The 20168-nt window shown below is 40.6% G+C and overlaps 3 protein-coding genes across 5 annotated transcripts; all 3 read right to left on the minus strand.

Moving 5' to 3' along the window:
- Positions 1-385: 385 nt before the first annotated feature.
- Positions 386-3562, minus strand: tbxtb (T-box transcription factor Tb). Its single transcript, XM_044373185.1, has 8 exons — positions 3267-3562; positions 2889-3153; positions 2614-2748; positions 2362-2423; positions 2215-2276; positions 1933-2109; positions 1451-1583; positions 386-1294 (listed from the first exon to the last, which is right to left on the minus strand). The coding sequence occupies exons 1-8, from the start codon at positions 3470-3472 to the stop codon at positions 1024-1026; spliced, it is 1311 nt and encodes a 436-aa protein (XP_044229120.1). The 5' UTR covers positions 3473-3562; the 3' UTR covers positions 386-1023.
- An 831-nt stretch (positions 3563-4393) lies between these two features.
- Positions 4394-11467, minus strand: LOC122997138. 3 transcript variants are annotated; one of them, XM_044373138.1, is made up of 10 exons: positions 11193-11466; positions 11004-11077; positions 10715-10829; positions 8196-8289; positions 5795-5866; positions 5579-5682; positions 5330-5390; positions 4935-5071; positions 4725-4827; positions 4394-4638 (listed from the first exon to the last, which is right to left on the minus strand). In XM_044373138.1, the coding sequence occupies exons 3-10, from the start codon at positions 10798-10800 to the stop codon at positions 4582-4584; spliced, it is 714 nt and encodes a 237-aa protein (XP_044229073.1). In that variant the 5' UTR covers positions 10801-10829; positions 11004-11077; positions 11193-11466; the 3' UTR covers positions 4394-4581. The 3 variants fall into 3 exon arrangements, with proteins under 3 accessions (XP_044229073.1, XP_044229072.1, XP_044229074.1); XM_044373137.1 differs by having other exon boundaries at positions 10938-11077; XM_044373139.1 differs by lacking the exon at positions 5795-5866 and having other exon boundaries at positions 10938-11077; positions 11193-11467.
- A 3691-nt stretch (positions 11468-15158) lies between these two features.
- On the minus strand, positions 15159-20143 carry prr18 (proline rich 18). Its single transcript, XM_044371912.1, has one exon. The coding sequence runs from the start codon at positions 17946-17948 to the stop codon at positions 17199-17201; it is 750 nt and encodes a 249-aa protein (XP_044227847.1). The 5' UTR covers positions 17949-20143; the 3' UTR covers positions 15159-17198.
- Positions 20144-20168: the final 25 nt, after the last annotated feature.

A 20168-nucleotide genomic window follows, 5' to 3' on the forward strand; every position in this document is an offset into this window, starting at 1 on the left:
TAGCCAGAAATATAAGGATGAATTAAACGGGGACAAGAAATCTGATAATGCTCCATTTATCTGTGAATTGGTCCTACTACATGGGCAAAGAAAAGGTTGCTGTGACAAAGGTGTATGAATTTGCAGAACTCAATTGGTAGTATTTAGTTTCTGTGTTGGAGATCCTTGAGACCAGTGCTTAACTATTGCTAGTGAAACTTCAATGCTGATAAATGCTTAAAGAGCAGTGTAGTGTACTATGAGTAACAGGAACACATTCAAGTTTTTAATGTCATGTAGCCTCAAAAACAACTATTTGAGAGACCTCAACATGTTTTTAATGATATGAAAAGTTGTGTATCATCTGCATAGCAGAATAATTACATTACATTACATTTTTCATTGTGTTTTAAAATAATCTGGAGCATATGATCTCAAACAGCGTCGCTGTGGTACAAAAAGCTTAATTTATTTACATGGTAAACCTCATGCCTCATGAGGTACAGCAGGATTGTTTTCTCATTTACACTATAAACAATGTTTAAAATCATTTAACATTTTCAGATGTACATCTTTTAGTTTACTGCTCTGAGTATCTTGTTATGCTTAATATAAGCAGATTCAAAATTTAATTTTGGTTCACAAACATTACAATACACTTTTTCTACTACAGTATGTTGAATAAAAAGCATCCGATCAACATACATAATAAAAACAAACATGTTTATCTTGTTGTTTTTCTAGGTAATTTATGCAAATTAAAGCATGTTGAGTTTAAAAACTCAAAAGCCTCATCTGCTTTTTGTTAGAGCCAATCGAAAAAGTGCAAAAATCTTGGAATGTGAAGATCTTGAATTAATCCGAGTTTACCAAAACCTTACAAGAGTATTTTGCCTGTGAAATTTGATTTTAAAACTAATAAAAACCTTTTCAATTTGGGGTTGATTCTTCCTTAAAGTCTCAGCAGATCAAACATCCTGCAGTCAAGAAGACAAAACATTTCACTGCCGTCTCTCTCCCAGCTTGCTTGCAGAGACATTTCCCTCACAGGGACGGAGGGGTAACAGGAGTCCAGGCTGAAGATAGTCGCCCGTGTGGAGAAGTGTCGTACTGAGCTGTGTCGTGCACTTCTGTGGCTGTGCCGGTGTCGTACATGGGAGAGCCAGAGGAGGGCACTGTGACTGAGTGAGACAGACTTGGATAGTGGCTGCTGGACCCTCGCAGGAACTGGGAGCTCAGACTGTTGTTTATCCCCCCAGTCTGGGACACTGGAGTCAGGGGCGAGTTACTCACAGACCACAGGCTGGTGTACTGACTTTAGAGAGAGAGAGAGACAGAAAACTTGTCACTTATTTCCTCTTTGGATATTTTAGAGGTGTTTCTTATGCTTTTATTCAAAAATGGTGCCTATGAAAGAACATTTTTAAAGTGTGTTGAATCAGTTACATCTAAAAAGAAGGAATACACATACTTTGAGTTGGTACCAGAGGGGGAATTGTGGGCCATGGGCATCATGCTAGAGTGTGTTGGCATCTGTAGACTGGACCAGTTGTCGTGGCTTGAAAGCATCGACAGACAAGCTGAAGAGTTATCAGAGTAGCCAGCTGTAACACAAATAGAAGGAATGAGATTTAGGAGTTACATAAATCACGTTTATTCTGAATATATTTGTCAGAAATCAAAGAAATGATGATGATGTATCATATAGACTCATCAGGCCTTGTTTCTCTGATAGCAGTATTATATAGTGACAGCCAAAGATGTGTGTCCATACATTCCTCGTGGGAAGCCTGACTGTTTACAGCTCTGTGGCTCCACTCACACAAAAGCAAGAGGAATGCAGAACATTCCTCGCTCAGCAACATTTGTTTGAGTTTCTTGTTAATAGCCGAGGAGGAAGTGGTGTAATTCCTGGATGTATGAAGGTGATGGTGAGAGGAGTTGGTCACTCACTGGGCGAGTTGGTCCGATGGGTGTACGGGCTGGTGTAGGGGGCAGAGCGGTGGTTCCTCAGCGTGGAGTAGCGCTCACAGCCGTGGGACGGCGAGACAGAGATGGGGCTCCCGAACTGACTGTGAGGACTGGCAGGAGGGCAGAGGGAGCCTGTGCCTGGAATAAACCAGCCACCTACTGGCTCCACAGAGGGTAGAGGACATGATGGGAACACATGAGAACCACAAAGTGCTGAATGAAATCAGATCAATCATTTTTTTAAAAAAGTAGTGTCATAGTTACATTGAGAGTAAGTTGACTGCTGGTTGTCATTTGCATCTTCTTTCATGTCTTTGTCATCACTTCTGCAGAAATAAAATGATTGATGATATACTTTCCCAAAGCTTGAAGACATCAACAAAATGTAAAAAACTTTGTGTGTATTCTTACCTTTCCTTTGCATCCAGGAAGGCCTTGGCAAAAGGATTGTACTTTATTTTGAGAGCAGTTATCTAAAATCCAAACAGACAACAAAGAAACATCATTAGCGTCGTGGTTTGCCTTCAATAAAAAACAGGGAAGATGAACCAAAGTGTGCGTAAATGCTGTGCGTAAATTACGCACACATTCCGTACGCTCACAATACACTTTATTATTATTACTATTATTATTTTTAAGTGAAAAAAAAATCTTTTTGCCCACCTCTTCGTTTTGGTACGCTGTTACTGCAATGAACTGTGTCTCTGGGAACGAGTGGCTGGTGATCATCCTCCGCGGGCCTCCAACCCGCACTATATGGATGCGTGGCTCGTACTTGTGTAAGGAATTTAACATTATCTGAGAAAATAACAGATCATATGCCCCATAAGCTTGAATGATAATCCAATTAAAACATTGAATTTGCAAAAGATCATGGACAAATGTTTTTCTTTTCCTATCTGAAAAAAGTACATCATGCAACAACATCTTCTCCTTACTTGACCTCCTCCGTTCAGTTTATTGGTGAGTTTGACTTTGCTAAAGGAGACCGGAGCTTTCATCCAGTGCGCTCCGAAATTTGGAGAGTCTGGATGGATGTACACACAACTGGGAGTCTGAGGTTCAGGCTTTCCTCCAGGGACCCATTCCCCATTCACATATTTCCACCTGTGGTTGTCCGCAGATACGAAGTCAAGCAAAAAAGAGTACATGGCGTTCGGGTCCAATCCAGACACGTTCATTTTCAACACGGGAAACATGCGCCTTGGTAAGAAGAATAACAAGAAAAAGTATTAGTTTTAAATTATTAATAGTATTAGTTTTATCTGTCTATGAAGTCAAAGATGCTGCTTATATATTTGTGCATTTACGCTCACCTGCCATTTTTTGTAACTATCATTTCATTAGTTAGATCCTTAAATTTTTGCCAGAGCTCGCTCTCATCCAGGGAGACTTTCAGATCCCTCTCCGTGGGGTCGCCCTTCTCGCTGCCGGCCTGCAGCTCACTCTCCACCGCGCTGAGGAGGTGATCCACCCGGTGCTGACTGGCCTTCCCGGGACACTCACTAGCGCCTGTGGCCATCCTGTCCAACAGCTCGGGAACTGAGTAGTTTGTAATCACAGCGTTTATTGAAGAAACTAAATCTGCTCCAGAAATTCTTCTACCTAGTTATTGTCTCAAGATGCTGAACGTCATGCGGCAGCGACATATATAGGCTGAAGAGAAGCTCCATCTCAGGATGGGTGTTTGGAGCAAAGGTGGTTGGTTCATCTCCTCTTTGATCTTTGCGGGCTTGTCACCGATTGGCTGGAAGCGGCCATGTCATTGAGGTCCACAGGATGACAGCGTTTTGAATAAAGCCGTTTAACCTACTTTATTACATCAACCTGTAAATATTGACACTTAGATCAAAGCAGCACCTGCAGAGACCAAACTACTGTAGGCTGGCCATGGCTGGTCAGATTTCAGCCCAGAGTCGTTCCTGATTTCTTCAACTCTATATGAGGATTTTTGCCAATTTTTTATGAATAAAAACCGTGTGAAAACTGAATGTTATGCATTGCTCTGACTGCATGGGACAAATCTAGTGAGTCAGTTTAGTCAGTTTAGGTAAATGTTCAAGAAACAATGAAACCTTTTCAGTCCTGTTAGTAGGTTGATACTTTGCCAGATATAAAAATACTAAAAGAACAATCTAATGTAACTGAATACATAAACACATAATTTAATCAATTAATTACTATATGAATAAAGTTAAATAAACAAAAATTTACAGTCAAGTGCAACAAAAACATACATAATGATTTTATTACAAACTTTAAAAGGTATTGAAGTGTTTCCTTCACTGCTGACTGCAAAGCATTCTCACCACTTTTCACTATTTGACTGGTTTAACTGTTGTTATAGAATATATTTTATATCTATTTTCAAACCTACACAACAATTGTCATATGAACATAATTTAAAACTAATGAAAATAATCAAATAATCAAGTGTTATTTAGTTCATGAGAGAGAGCTTTATAATAAGATATAATAGAAGTTAATGGATAAAACACAGGGTTGTAATGAAAAAAAAGAGGTGAAATATGCATGGTTAACAGAAAAGAGGCATGCTGGTGACTCCGTAAACTGTAGTTACAGATAAATGAAACAACACATTAACTATAAGATGCTCTGGTGGTTCTAAATTCAGTAGTCTGTGTTTTCTGTGTAGTTTCTCCATAATTTTAATCCACGGTCGATTACCTAAAGGGAGGACAGAAAAGATTATTTGAATAACAATAAAATACAATTTTAACAAAAAATGAATTCATTGTGGGACACCACTTTACCTTCACATGCTTTTGTTGACACACATCTTCAATGGATAAGGGATCAGGTGTTTTACGGCAGCACATTGCTGTGTCCCAGACCAGACTCTCAAAACATCGGCGGCTGCCAAGAAAAACACCCACACATGCACGACGCCAAGTGACAATCGGTCTTTTATTTCAAACAAATGCATTTTTAAAACTTCGGTTTGCATGTGTGTTTTCATGCACCTTGCTGAGGTCATATTGCTCTGTTGTTGAGGAGATGAAGGTCGGCCACTCTGGACACTTGGCTGTCTCACAGAGCTGAGAGCTGGCTGGTCTGTTTGGCTTTTCTTCCCTTGTTTGGAGTCAATTCCTGGAAGCACCTATGGAAGAAACATAATGGAAAATAGAACTGATTAATAAATAATAAAACATATGAACTAATAAACACTGTGTAGTACAGCAGTGCCATACACACAAATAACTACTGGATGCTGGTAATTCCATTCAGTGTGAACTGTTGCCATGGTGGCTTCCAAAAAAAACAAACGTTAAAGGAAGATAGTGTGTAACAGCTACGTGTAAGCTTCCATAGAGCTCTGTGGTGTTGTGTTGTGTTGTGGCTGGTTTGTGTTACTAACCAAATCTTGGATGCCTCGTTCCTCCTGCCAGCACAGTGAGTCTGTCTCTCTGTCCAGAAGTCTGGACCAGAGTTCACAGCAAGCAGAGAAAAACAAACTCCAGTCAGTTTAAAGAGCAGTTGAAAGACTTCTTCAATACATTCCTTATCTCCTGTCCCCCTATTTGTTATAATTGTGACTTAAAATAAATGTATAATCTGTTAGTGCATTATTTCTTTTATATATCAGCCTGTTTGGTAAATGGCCAACCTTCGTGAGAAATCCATGTTGGTTACACAAAGATCATGCATTTTCTTCAGTCCTCTCAGGTAAATCTCCGCTTTCCTGCTCTTCTTGGGAATCTCAGGAATAATCTGGTTTGAGAAAAAGTAGCAAATGTGTATTTCCCTCTGTTGTCCTGTGCTAGGCTACCACACACACTGTCTACAAGAAGTAATTATTTTGAGTAATTATTGGCTGACCTACCAAATCAGGCATCTTGCTCTGGAAGTTCCTCATAAAGTTTGGCTGTAAGGTTGCAAATGTGGGAGCTTTCATCTGTGGGTGGCACATATTACATTCATTTATCATTCCCTCTTCCATTAATCATTTTGTAATTTAAAAAAGCACCACCCCGTTGTATAAGAGCTGAGGTAACCATGGTGTAAAAGTCAGGGGTGTCATAGCCAGTGTCATTTCCCACAGTCCTAGTGTCCCATTTGGCGCCTCTCTCTCCTCCTCCAACACCCCACCCAGTGCTAACTGTCACACTAGGCCACTTCCTGATGTGGGACTACTGCACTGTGAATTAATTTTATTGATGTATATGGTCCTACATGGCCTCACGCACTCCCCCATCCTGATCCCTCCAGGATAATGCAGGTGCAACCAAAATTAATTTTTATTAACTCCTATTAAAGCTTAAAGGACCATTGCACAGTTGATCACATGTATAACAAATCACATACACTATATTTTACTCCACTGTTACAAAGTTTTCATGTCATTCTGTGCACTGGAATACTTTTATTCTGATTTTCACATCTTCCAGGCCACCACTGGTTTCCATTTGGTTCAGTATAGTAATAACCTGAACTTTATAAGACATCAAACCTGTTTAAGTTATGACATCACTGTGAACATCATGTTGGCTTTAATTTTCAGATACTCATAGTTATGGTGTTGTTGTATAATAATGTTAAAAAAAAAAAAAAAAATCAGAAAATCTGCTCATTGTTATTAATTACCTAAATCCTGCTTGACAAGTTTCAAGTCTCTACTAGTTGATTTGTATACTGAAATAAAAGGAAGCCATGTGGGAACCTGAAAATTAGGAAAACACATTGAAATATATAAAGCATGATGATGCAAAACACCCATATTCTCCTTAAATGTGTACTCATATATATATTATAGAAATATGGTGGACTAAATAATAGCAATAGGCAATTTTACACAACACAACACAAAAATTAAGACCTCAAAAATGACCATGAGTTGAAAAAAACCCAACCTCAACAAATTTATACATAAATATGATTTTAAAGGATAGTATTTGTTGTAGAGCCCCATCACATATTAATGTGAGATAAACAAGAAAGTGCACAACAGGAAGAAGTAGCAATAATCATGACCTTTAGAGCCCATTCAACTGTGAATTTATTTTTTAAATGATAAAGTGAAGAGGCAGCCTGCTTCAGGACAACTACAATAAAACTCATATGTTTTGAAAGGGCGGTGGCTGCGTTCTGCTGTTGTGACTTCACCTCAGTTCCCACACATACAGTACGTACTATAGGTGCCTTCTAAACACACACACAACCTGCACCCTTGATTGACACCCTGAGGATGTCAACAGGGATGACAGGCCTTTTCGGACGCGGTGGATCTGAGATGTCAGTACAGAGCTGGGTTGAGTAATGCTCATGGAAGCCTGCTGGCTTTGACCAGTCTTGTCTGACCACTGTTTGCCTTCCCCTGCTCCCCCTCTAGCCAGGCTCATCCTCTGTTTGCTCAGGCCCATTTTGACACAGAGGTGAGGGAAAAATGAGTCCCGCATGCTTGTCCGTATATGCTCATCTCAGCACCTGAGCATAATATCGTCTTCATTGTTTTCACTCTTCTGAGTCTCTAATGCTCCACGCCTAAAGATTAAAATAATGCGATCTATTCCTGTATCACCTCTTAATATTATATTTTTGTTGTCTTTACAATATATTTCATAATTTTATCAACAAACTTTCACAGATTTTCTGTTTATTCTTTAGACTATTGGCATAAGGGCCTTTTCCTTAATACAAAAACATTATACCCTGATTTGATACCTAAGAATTTAAACGAATAGTTCTACATATTGACAAGAGTTAGATGAGAAGATTGATACCACTCACATGTCTGTGCATTCAATATGAAGGTATAACCAGTAGCTGGTTAGCTTAGCTTAGCTTAGCAGAGCCTGGCTCTATCTGAAGTTAGCGAAATCTGCCTACCAGCACTTAAAACTCACTAATTAACACATTATGTCTTGCTCCTTTCATTTGTACAAAAACTGAACTGTAAAAATGGCAGTGCGGTTGTTTAATCTGGTAACAGGCTGCTGGCAGTAGCTTCATACTTACTGCAGAGAAATGAGAGCAGTATTAAATTTGTCATCTAATTCTTGGCAAGCAAGTAAGTGTATTTCTCAAAATGTCAAAGTATTCTTTTAAATATTTTGCTTGTTAAGTTCATAATGTCACTTATACACCGTGAGAGAAATTTAGAAACATTATTGTAGGTTCATGCCTGGTGGTTTGAGGAGGCAGTTGGGTGATCACTGCTCCAGGTGTGTTTGCCTCTCACTGCCCTTGTTAAGTGGGATTACTGCCCCTGTGGTTTTGACACTAACCTTGGGAAAAATTTGCTCAGTTTCATCCTTCTCCTGGCTGCCACCGAAGATCAGCTCTGCTGAACTCTCCCCTGAACCAGACACTTCTAACAACCTACAAACACAGACACATTTGAAATTTTGCAGCATCTACAAATGATAATGACTGAGGAAAACTGTCAACCCTTATAAAACATGTTAAAACATCCTCATCGCCTGGTTAACTTGCTTTCTGCTCTGATGTGTGAACTGCAGACAAAATGTCGAGTTGTTAATATATTCCTAATGGTGTGCTACTTCTCAAGAGTAGCCATAGTGTGGTGCAACTCACACCCGATAACACTGCACACTCGGGTGACAACACACTTTGTCTGCTGGGTGCAAACTGGCTCCCGGGAGGACTCCTGAGCAAGGCAGCGTTTACTCACAGGACAGTGCAGCAGGTAACAGATCTATACAAACCCCATGAGCTGCACAAGATGCAGGTGGAGGAAAGAGGATGTGGACCTGTGTACTCATACATGTACAATAATAACATTGACATGTTGACAGGTGACACTGTAGAAGCTTGAAAATGAAAAACTCTCAGAACTGATGCAGGATCTTTAAACATAAGGGGCAACAAGACCAATCCTGTCTTATGTACATTTTCCACTCATCAAGGTCAATATAGTAATAGACATGGTATGTTCTGGTCAATCTAATTTTGCAGACCTGTAATGCATACTTGTGAAATTCAACATGTTGAAGAGACCATGACCAGATGGCCACAAAGATAGCAAATTACTGCCTGAACTGTCCAATAAATCATAGCTGCTAATAATAAACATATAAATAGGCACAGACAGATTGGATGAATTGGCTCATTGCTTAAAAACATAACCGAGGACTCTGCCGGCTCCATATTTTGGCTTCAGCTCTAATTGCTTTTATTTTGGGTATTTCTCATGGATGTGGGGAATGTACATATGGCACAGCTGAGGTGGGGGCAAAGGGGGCCGCTGTCTCGCCATGTTTGTCTGTGGAGCGGTGAGATTTTACACTGATGGAAGACTTGTCAGCACAAGCCTTCACTCGCCTTCTTACCAAGCTCCTAATGTCCCCAAACCAATGTGCTGTTCACAGTGGCAGCCTCTAACATCTTTACTAACATCATACATGCTCCTACTGAACAGAGTTCAGCGCTAATTAACAACAAGGGTGACATTGGCTGACACTGTTCTGTCAGACATTCACAGTGTGTAAACACAAAGGACCTCGACTACACTGGAGGATCTGAGCAGGTTCAAAAATTCTAAGAGATTCATTGGAGATGACTTCCTTTAGATAACATTCACATGTGTGAAGGTTTAAAGAGACAGTGGCAGGAAACCCACACAATTAAAAAAAATGAAGATATGAGTTGTATTATGTGAAAATTAGTTCATTTATAGTGCTAAGCTATAGTGCTGCTTCTAAGACAATAGTTTTTGCTTATCACCGAATAGGCTACAACATCTTCAATGGGTTCGTTAAAACTAAAGCATTTGTGGCAAATTTATTTTTAATAGCAGGGATAATACTTGTACACTTATCCTTAAATGGAACCACAACACAGCTCAAAGTCTAACAGGCTCTCAGATTATCTCTGCCACTTTTACTAAATGGAGCGCTGTTTGTCTGGAAGCCCATAAAGCTTTTAAAAAAAAAGAAGAAACTCTCCAAACACTTCAACATCTGCTTGCAGTGCTGGCATGAAGTGACACCACTGGCCCAATTGCCACATCTCTTTTGTAGTGGACATAATTATGGCATTTTTCCCCAGATGATGTTTGCAAGAGTCAGAGTGGCCGTCCGAAGAGGTGAGTCTCCTTAACAGAGGGGTCAGATCGTGTTTGGTCATCTCACTTCTACGTGAGTAATCAGCTCTCTCCTCCAGGAGGGTCCATGCTAAACAAGTCTCCAGTGGAGTCAGTGTTTGTTCTTGAAGGCAGTGCAAACACAGATCCAGAGAGCTCATAGTTAAGACCAGAGGCCCAAGATCTCCCTGCTGGCCCACAACCAACCCCGAGTGTATCTTTGAAACAATAAACCTCTCAGGAATTGGGAACTGTCCTCAGATGTGGGGAAAAATTTGAGCAACCTTAGTCAAATAAAGCTTAAGACTTACACATTGTGTCACATTACAAGTTGTGAAGTTGCAGGTTTTATGTGCTCAAAGGAGCAGAGATGACAATTGTTTAGAAAAACTTTGATGGAATTTTGAATGAAGTTATAGATCTGTTTGATGAGGTAACCACAAAAAATGTTTTGCAGAAGAACAAAAGCAGTGCGGAGGGCAGAGATGGGTGCAGTGTGAAATCAAAAGATTGACTTTTCAGATGTACTTTTAGCTACAAAGATGAAAAAAAATGTTTCTTTTGTGATGTCAAGAGAAAACTGATTGAGAATAACCCACAAAGTAGCTTCTAGCACCGGACAAGAAGAAAGAGAAAGTGATCAACACTAAAAAAAAATTTTAATTGAGAGAAAGACAGACTTATTGCTGTTTAGGTCACAACCTTGAGTAAGAAATGTGGTCCCCATGTGCTCTATCTCCATCAGTGCAGGGATGATGAAGTGATTCTGCTGTCATCTGTTGAGCCATCAAATCAGCTGCAGATCTGCTGTCCAACACTGTTAACACATTATATCAACATACATACATAAATAGTCACATCTACTTTTTTTTACATAAACGATATAAAAAGAAACAAATATTTTTGTATAACAAACTTAACTTAACTCTTCTCCCTGACATCCTGCAGACTTCTCTGCAGCTTAGATGGGTGACAGTTATATTTGATGCACCTGTAAAAGTCTTCTAAGTCTTGGTGGGTTTTCAGATGTCCACGCTGAGTTAACTGGTTCTGGAGGTCAACGATCTACATACAGATACATTAAAATAGTGGCATTAGAGATTTAGAGTAAGGTCTCCTTTTCCCATTTTTTTGTGTAATCATACTTTCAGTGTTGGGACAGCTGCTGCACAAGACTTACCAGGTAATAGCTGGTTTTGGGGAGGGACTCCAGGTATGAATCATTGTGCTGCAGCTTGGAGAAGGACAACTTCTTTTGTTTCTGAGCAAAGAAGAAAAGAGAAGGAGGCAGACAGACAGTCAGAGGACAGAGACAGAGTTTGGTGGGAATAGAGATTTAAAGTGAGGCTCCCTTGTTTCAGGGGCTGGGAAACAGAGCACACAGGACAAATGAGAAGTAAACATGCAACCACAGGAAGCCATTAACTGTAGCAAGGACCAATTAGGCCCCAGCAGGTGTTCTTGCCTTTGCCTGCTTTGGTCCTGCTTCACCTCAGTGTCTGTGACAGAGCCTCTCGATCTGAGCGCAGGAAACAACGGGTAGTTTCATTTGCTTAGCAATTTGAAGCAAAGGATTCCTACTGGAGGGCCTCTAAAGTCCTTTATTGCGTTCTCTTTGTCCCCCTCCCCTAGTGCAAGTCATTAGAGAGGACAATTACATCCTCCTAAAGAAGCTCTGCTTTTTTACAGGAGGGGAAGATAAGACAGGATCTCTCTCATGTTAAACCCCCTCAATGCAGGCGCTCTCTGAAGCTTATTGCTCTCTTCACACCCAGTCAGAAGAGAGACAAGACAGTCAAAATCAAAGTCAATCACGTCGGCCACAGCGGAAGAAGAGTTACACACAGAACGGTCTCTTTCATGTAAAGGAAAAGTGAAATTTGTGAGACTTTAGTAAAAGAGTGAACACAATCGTCACTTGCAAATGATTTGTTTCACCTGCAGAAAGTTTTAACTTAAACAGGTTCACACAATAGTTGCTTCTGTCGTCACAGTCACAGTTCATCAACATACTGTACTGCCCATACTGTGCTGGACATACAGTCATAGGAATTAGATGTTAACTGCAGCTGTAATTATGTTAATGATATGCATGTCACTTCAGGAGTAAAAGAGAATGTGAAGGTGTCGCAGTCAAGAGGGGCTTTGATTTGCAGGGTTGTGTATTTGAGCCCAGACAGAGAGAGAGAGAGAGATAGTATAGTCAAGACTGGATTACCAACTGGACGACCCAAAAAACCCTGATTCCCTGTGTGTCCATTGGTTTTTGATATATATATATATCAATATATATTTTGGTTAATGTAGTTAAAAATTTCCACCAATGTACAAAATCAACTAGGGCAGGTCTTGCATTTTACCTGAGCTTGTGCCTTGCAGGGGGTCTCTGGTTGTAAGATCTTTATTATCTAAGTTTATATTGTGCCCACATGGTCCATATTTGTAAAGAAAGCCCTGTTTAATCAAATTACCGCAAACTAATTTAACAACAGAACATCTGGTGTGCCAGGTATTAAAATTTCAGCACTCTCATGGTCAACATGAGGAAGCTGTCATGTAGTCTGCTGGGAAATCTGCACTTGATGTTAACTTGGAGGTGACAGGGTTCATACATAATGCACAGAGGGCAGGAGGTGGAAGGGTTTGGGGGCCGGTAGGCGCTCTAGACAGCAGATTTTTACCCCCATGATAGGTAGTAATAATGGGATAACACTCTGCAGGCAAGAAATAGAAACAATAAACTGGAAACAACTCTAACGTGGGGCCATGGGATATCAGGGACAGCAAGGATCAGGTAAAAAGTAAAAGTTTAATGCATTAAGAATATAATAATACAATTTGAGGTATAATAATAAATAATATTATTAAAAGAAAAACACTTATCTCTCATTTTATCCCACTAAATATGAATGTCAGATAGGTCATACAACAAGTATATGACACATAAAGTCCTTAATTTTACAGTTTAGTTGACATTTACATTCAATGCTTTACCTTCTTTTCATTCTCTGACTTTGCTCCAGCTGTCTCATGTCTCTGCTGTAGTGCTAATCTTTGTGAATGGACTTTGTCTTTGAGCAGGGCAGCGTAGCGGCAGTAGAGAGCATCTCTGAGACGGTGCATGTTCCTGTAAGCCTCAAGATGGCGCTGGAACATAAAGAAACTGAAAGGAACCAGCTGAAAGGAAATGAGCTAAAAGGAAGCACTACCTGAGTATGGAGGCAGAGGGCAGGGATTACAGTATTGAGTAGAAATAAGGACGTGATGACATTATTGATTACTGTGAGCTACTGACCATATTTGAGCATATTTGTATCCTCCAAATACTGTCTCTGACTGACAGCAGAATTAGTGTCTTAGTGATTACGAAAGTGTCGTTATGGTTGTGGCAATGATATTTATGAACCTGCTCCAGCTGAGCCTGACGCCTGGCCTTGGCCTCTTGGTCTGGGTCTGGGCCGCTGTCTTGAATCACCTTCCTCCTCAAGAGTTCAGCTTTGTCTTCATCGCCTGCCTATCAACAGTAAAAACCCAATTTAGATGCTGTGGGAGGGAAACAGTCAGCTTGCCCAAAGATTAAATAAAGAATGCATTTTTGGTAATCCCTCTCGTCTGCCAAGAGCATCTGCCCACACAACTGCCTGACATTGTGTTCTTGCAATGCCCAGCCAAAAAAAGGAAGGAGGAATATGCCCACCTCCTTTCCTACAATGCAAAGCCCTTATATCCAGATCTTCAGCATGTCTCTAGAAAACAATTTTGTAAGGCTGTGATCTGCCCTAAGCCTATCATTGGGAAACAGTGTCCTTTAATCCTGATGAAGGGGGCTGATGAGGATTGATACTCAACAGATGTCAGAGGGGGAAGTTTTGGGGACAGATTTCAACCACTACATCTAGAGGGAAATGTTGACTTGTTCCAACAAAGACCATCAAGAGTAGAAAGAGAAAATATAAGATGAAAAGCAAAATATGGAGCACAAATCAGGAATGCGGCAAAAAAATGCAAGGCTAATGGGAGCAGCAACATGCATGCCAAAGCAGATTAACTACACAGAAAAACATGGAGCTACATGCTTCCTTTTATCACCCTCAAATAAAAAATAAAACATGTTTGAGCTTTGATGGGAGGACCGCACTGTCTGATCTTCTTTCTGAGGTCATGCTGCCTCTGGGAAATGCCTTGTCCTTAACAGGCTGCCACTGAATGACCGCATTACTAAGTTTTATGGGCCGAGTCTGTTAAGGAAGTGTCTGTTTTGTCTTTTCTCACAAAAGCTGCTGGAGACACTGGATTTATCAGTTCCGTTGCCACAGTGATGCTGTCACTGCAGAGTAAAGGGACCTGCAGTTCATTGCTCTGTCTGCTGTGTGCATGTGTCAGTGATGGGGCGAAGGCAGCATCCATCTGAGCTCCCTGCCACTATAAATCAGTGGAGGATAATACAGCTGTCCTGCTGTACTAGACGGTGATCATGATGCTGCAGAGAGGTGAACAGAAGCCTGCAGCCATTTCTTTTTTTTTTACCCCTGATTCAAAAAAGGGCACAGGAGAAATGGATGGGAGCTCATCAGAGATTGAGACATTGCAAACAGAATCAGAAAAGAAAAGACATGAGATGCTGCAGGTCTAAACAGTATGTGGCAGAGGTCCAGTGCTCAATGGAAAGACCTACAGCATAGGGTGGAGTTAAGAACTCAAAATGAGAAAGACCTTGAAGGTCAGATTCAAGAATGTGTTTCCAGTTGTAACCAAGCCGACCGTCTCAACTTTTGCCAGTTCCCACTTCTTTAAATCCAACTTTTCCTATTGAGTACAAGTATCTGAATAACTTCAGCCCTAATAATGCAGATCTTACCCCCAGGACAGACACAGTCATGAATAGTTCTGCCTCAAGCCTGAATCAGACAGCAATGAATACCAGTGCCGAGAAAAAAAAAGGGAGCGAGGGAGGGAGGCACATAAACAAGGCCACAATTGAAATGACACAATAGAGGAGGATTACACAACTTTCAGTCACCGAGCCAGTTGATAATATCATCACAGGATCCATGGAGAACCGAACAAGTCTTGGTACACACTGTACTGGCTCAGTCGTGATCTCAGTCCGCTCCATGCGACAATAAAACAACTTTGTGACACTGAATGGGAGCATCTATTCAGGACACATTGCTTTATTCTAGTAGCCCGTTTGTTTACTCACATGGCATAAATGAGAAATCTGTAATGTCTTGTACAAAGCTGTGCTTTACATATATTTGACACCTGATCGATTATGTCATGAATTCTTGAATTTTTCCAGGATAACAGCATAATAAAATATGAAACTCTGAGTGGTGATGAGTCTGTTTTTAGAAAATACCTTTCTGACACCAACAGGTGATAAGTGTGCATCCCAGGTAGAGAGATGATTCCTTGATTGATGAAAGTCTTTGCACTTGGATCTCATGACAAATCTACTATCAAGGTAACCTTTAGAGAAACAAGGCAAGTCACGACTGAAAAATAGTACTGAAAAAAATTTAGGAATCCTCTCTGCTGATGTGTAAACATCACATTCCAGAGTAATACGTAACCACAATGTTACCTGAGCATACAAGTATTTTTTCAAAAAAAGCTTACCAGCTGTTGGTGTTTGAGGGCTTCAAATTCACTGCAGTGTCTTAACATATTCTAGCTCACACTCGTCTGTCCAAGTTGTTATTGAGCTTTAAAGCGTACCACACTCTGAGTAAAACTCTGGTTACCAAGTGACAGAGAACAATAAAAGAAGGCTAAAGCTTATTACTCCCATACACACAAATACACACATTTTAAATATGTTAGTGACCCCACATGAAGATTTAATGTGTCAAAGGATTGCATATAATTACTGTTTCTGTAGGACAATATACAGACACCTGCAGTAATTCAGTAAAGAAGCCTTCATATTCTAATATTTGGTTTATTGCATTCAGTTCTGTTTTTTGCTGGAAACACACTGGTTTGTTGCTAGTCCCTCAGTTGGTCCTAGCAACAAACCAGAATTCAGTTTTTTGCTAAAACTTATGTACACGCAGTTCTGCAGGACATTTTGAATAGAAACTTCTCCCAGATTTTAGTACCAAGGCTCTCTTGTAGCTATGTGCAATGCTTAGTTTGATATTCCATAAGGAAAGCAGACTGGAGGTAATTTCCTGAATGGATCATGCACCTGGGCCCTACAGAGGCCCTACACTGGTCAACCCTGCTTAACAGGAAATCTAAGAAGCTTAGAACACTAATGCCCAAATGGCCTCAGGTAGCTACAGTGGCAACAAAGAGTCTTTAAAATACCATCTGGAGATTGGCCAGAAGTGTAACAGAAATCTAAATGACTTCAAATCAGCATCATGTAACAGAATTATTTAAGAGGCACAACACACAAATCAGCTTGTTAAGATTTAAAAGGCTCAGTGACACTTGGGTAATTAAAAAAAAAAACATTTTTACTTCAAATGGCATAAAATTATCAGCTGAGAAAACGTTTGACAGTACAAATATTTAACAAATATTAAATATTGTACATCACTGATAAATCCCTACAAATGATATAACCCTCTTACTCGAGGAAAAATAAACAGTCCAGTTTGGTTTCAGCAGCAGGCGCATAAAGCGCTGTTGTTGACAGCTTATTGTTCTCTGACACAAAGGAACGGTTTCGCGTGCCTTTACGCAAATCCCTGTGCCAATCCAGGCGCCCCACTGAAAACAAAAACCATGTGCAAAGGACGAGAATATTAAGGTATTCAATTCAAACTTCAACAAATTATTGAATAGGCATAAACTCGCAAAGCAACATCCCTGTGAACCATAAGAAGCACTGTTGGTTGAGCCATGGGCTGCAATTAAGCTTTAAAATCGTATTTCTGTTGAGGAAAGTGATATTTTTTCTTATTCCAGTTCAATTTACTCGTCTGTTTTTGTTTTCTTGACTAAGAGTCAATTTCCTCATTTGCTTTTTTCACACTTATTTTGGGAGTAATTCAGAAACACGTGGACATTCCTCTACAGACATTTGCAAACATTTAATTTACACTTATATTTAAGACTTAAATTTAAGATGCCATTGCAGCAGGACTACATCAGTGCACACTTTTCACGAGTCCATCATCGCTTCAGTCAGCTATGAAATGAAAGATCAAGTGATCAAATCAAATGTCAGGTATCAGCAGCCTTTAAGGTGCGGGAGTGCAGAAAGTTTGTCGACTTTTCCCAAAGCAGCGGCATTTTCGACCCCTTTGAGCCACTCTTTACATTTCCTCACTACAGTCTCGTCCACATCTCCATCCTCCTCTTCATACTCCACGTCATCGTACTTGTATTGATCGTTCAACAGAGATATTTTAACGATGGCGGTGATGTCCTGCTCTGCTCCCTCCGCTTTGGCGACTGGTGCGCTGCCCTTGGACGCTCCGTGCGCCTTTTTGGAAGGAAAAACGCGCCTGTGCCTGAAGTCCGCGGCCGCGCAACACTTCTGTTGCTTCGCCAGCATCTGCTTTTCAAGATTTCGTTTTTGGATGACGAGAACGGCTTCAGGGGTGAGACTGAGGGTGAACTGAATCTCCTTCTTCCCTTCCTCTTTGCCATGGAGAAGTCTGGATGAGTCCATGGAGCTGGAGCGCCTGACACCTTCCGATGAGTCCTGAGGTTTGGGCAACGTCAGCCAGGAGCACTGACCGGCACCCGGCTTCTGCGCTGGGCTTTTACTCTTCTCTTGATGAGCTTTCCGCCCCAAATTCCTTAAATTCGCCGATGTCCAAGATGTGGACTGCTTCTCCTTTTCGGAACCTTTTTCTCCGCCGGATTTGCTGGTGAGCTCAGTCTGAGGAGGCACTCCGTTGGCTTTCTTTTTCCCGAATAGTTCCCTTCCAGGAGAAGAGATCCGCTGGTGGAGGCTGATGGGCGGAAAAGGCATTTTTGTGACTGGAAGTGATCAGGATATAAAAACGTGCAAATGTTCAAAGTGCAGATGAGGAAGCCCTGCACAAAGCGACGATCGGCGCTCTGCGGGCATTATCCAACAGCGAGGTGAAGGGAGGCTGTAGTGCACCTGTTGGCCACACTGACTAGAAATCAACTGGTGAGCACACACACAGACTGGCTGTTTTATGACCGTCCTGGCAGGAAGGCGTGGTCAGGAGACGCACCAAACAAAGCCACGAAAAAACTGCGGTGATGTCATTTCATCATTTCCAATAACTTCCGATGAGCCACATGCACCTCATGCTCCCCTCAGATTTTCTCACAGCGCCTCTGCCGTTTTCCAGCCACTGGAGAAGTTCACACGCACATAGCCTGCTTCACAAATTGTTTACCTGAATCAACCTGGAAGATATTAATCATCTTCATGTATTGATATGAATGGTGTCAGTTTAGTTTCTGTGACACATGGACATTTTTTTTTAACTTGAAGTGACAGCAGGTTTATCTGGTTTCCTTAAATGTGACTCATATTTATCACCTATTTTTAAGAGTTAAATTTAGATTTTACAGTAGTCTTGTCTATGGGAATATATCTCGCTTATAAAAACACTGATTAGCCCTTATTGCCTATAGATAACCCTGGTTGTCCTTGACCTAAGAAAACATGTCACAGGCACAATGACATGCATCTTGATTTTAGCCTTTCAGTCAGTCAATATAGTCTCAAATGTCAATTAACTGACGCGTGTGGATGGCCCATTGTTGTCGTGTGGACCGTGTAGCCTATGAAAGGCAATCTGAGGGAATATACAAATAGTATAGAGCATTGATTTCTCCTTCTTTCTGCTGTTATCTGCACTTTCACCCAGACAGTTCCACAATTGATTCAATGTAATTTTGTTTCCCTCAGTGTGGGTTGCAAGAGGAAATCAATACTCACCTTCTAGATCTATAGTTTATACCATTTATTTGATATTGCCTGAGCATATGTTACAATTTGTAGAACATTTTGCCTTTAAGTCATTCAACAGATAATTACTTAATTCATTGATTACCATACCAAATTTAAGTGTTATTACATATATCTTTACAATTTACAACACTGAATATGTGCAACATAACTATGTGATTTGAAATGGCATAATAAAAACTGGCATAATAGTTGCTATGATTAGAATAACATTCCTGTAGTTACTCATTTTTATGTACACAGTTCAGCCCGATCATCCTGACTAACTCATCTGTGACAAACCACGACAAGTTATTTATTCATCTTTACAAGATGGGATCATTAAGCTGAAGAGCACCCAGTGTTTAATTTCAGCGGCTGCCTTGGTGTGGTATCCTTCTTCTCTCTGACATAACAATGGATTAGAAGTAATAAAGAGGAAACAGGACACTAACAGATTGCTGGGGTCAGGGTATTTTCCCCCCCACATCCTCAAACTTTTAATCCAAAAATAGCGGGTAAAGAAAACTGATCACAAAAACAACCAACCTCCCTTCATTCAAGATAATTATTTTATCCCTCAGATTACTTGGAGAGTATATAGTGCTCAGGGATTTGCTGGCTCTCTGCCAAGTTAGTTGAACAAGTAGTACTGAAGGGAGATTTTGTCCATTCTAATCCACTGCCACATTATACAAGCACCTAATGAAAACATGTGGGGGCTGCACAACAGGCATTGAAATGCAGTTATTTAGTACAAAGAAAACCTAGAGGCATGTTTGCTGAACCTGAAGCAAACCTTGCAGCTACTACATAGGATGATAGGAAGCACTGTGGCTTTCTTTATGTGGAGACTGATGCATTAAACAGCTTTAAAATAATTTCTTCACTGTAAACCAAACAGATTGATGACTGACTGCTGGTCCAAGGTGCTCTATAAAATAAGAAGATGTACACCTTCTCATCAGGATAATATGAACATCTGCAGCACAGATGGGGGGTAGGCTGAGGTTACGAATCTTCTGGAGGAGGTTGTCATGGCAACCCTATCCTCAAAGGCTATGCCATCAAGCTGAAGCAATATAGGATCCCAATGCAAGCTATATTAGGTTATTAGGTCATGTCAAAAGCACAATGTTCAGAAAAGCGTAATTAACTGGGTCATTGCTACATCTGGCAGGAAATCAAATTTAAAAAGGAGAAGCAATTTTAATGTAATGAGCTAAGGGGGCGGGGGGGGCAGGTGTATTCACATACACATGG

The sequence above is a fragment of the Thunnus albacares genome, chromosome 14, assembly GCF_914725855.1.
Source record: "Thunnus albacares chromosome 14, fThuAlb1.1, whole genome shotgun sequence".
NCBI classification, from domain to species: Eukaryota; Metazoa; Chordata; class Actinopteri; order Scombriformes; family Scombridae; genus Thunnus; species Thunnus albacares.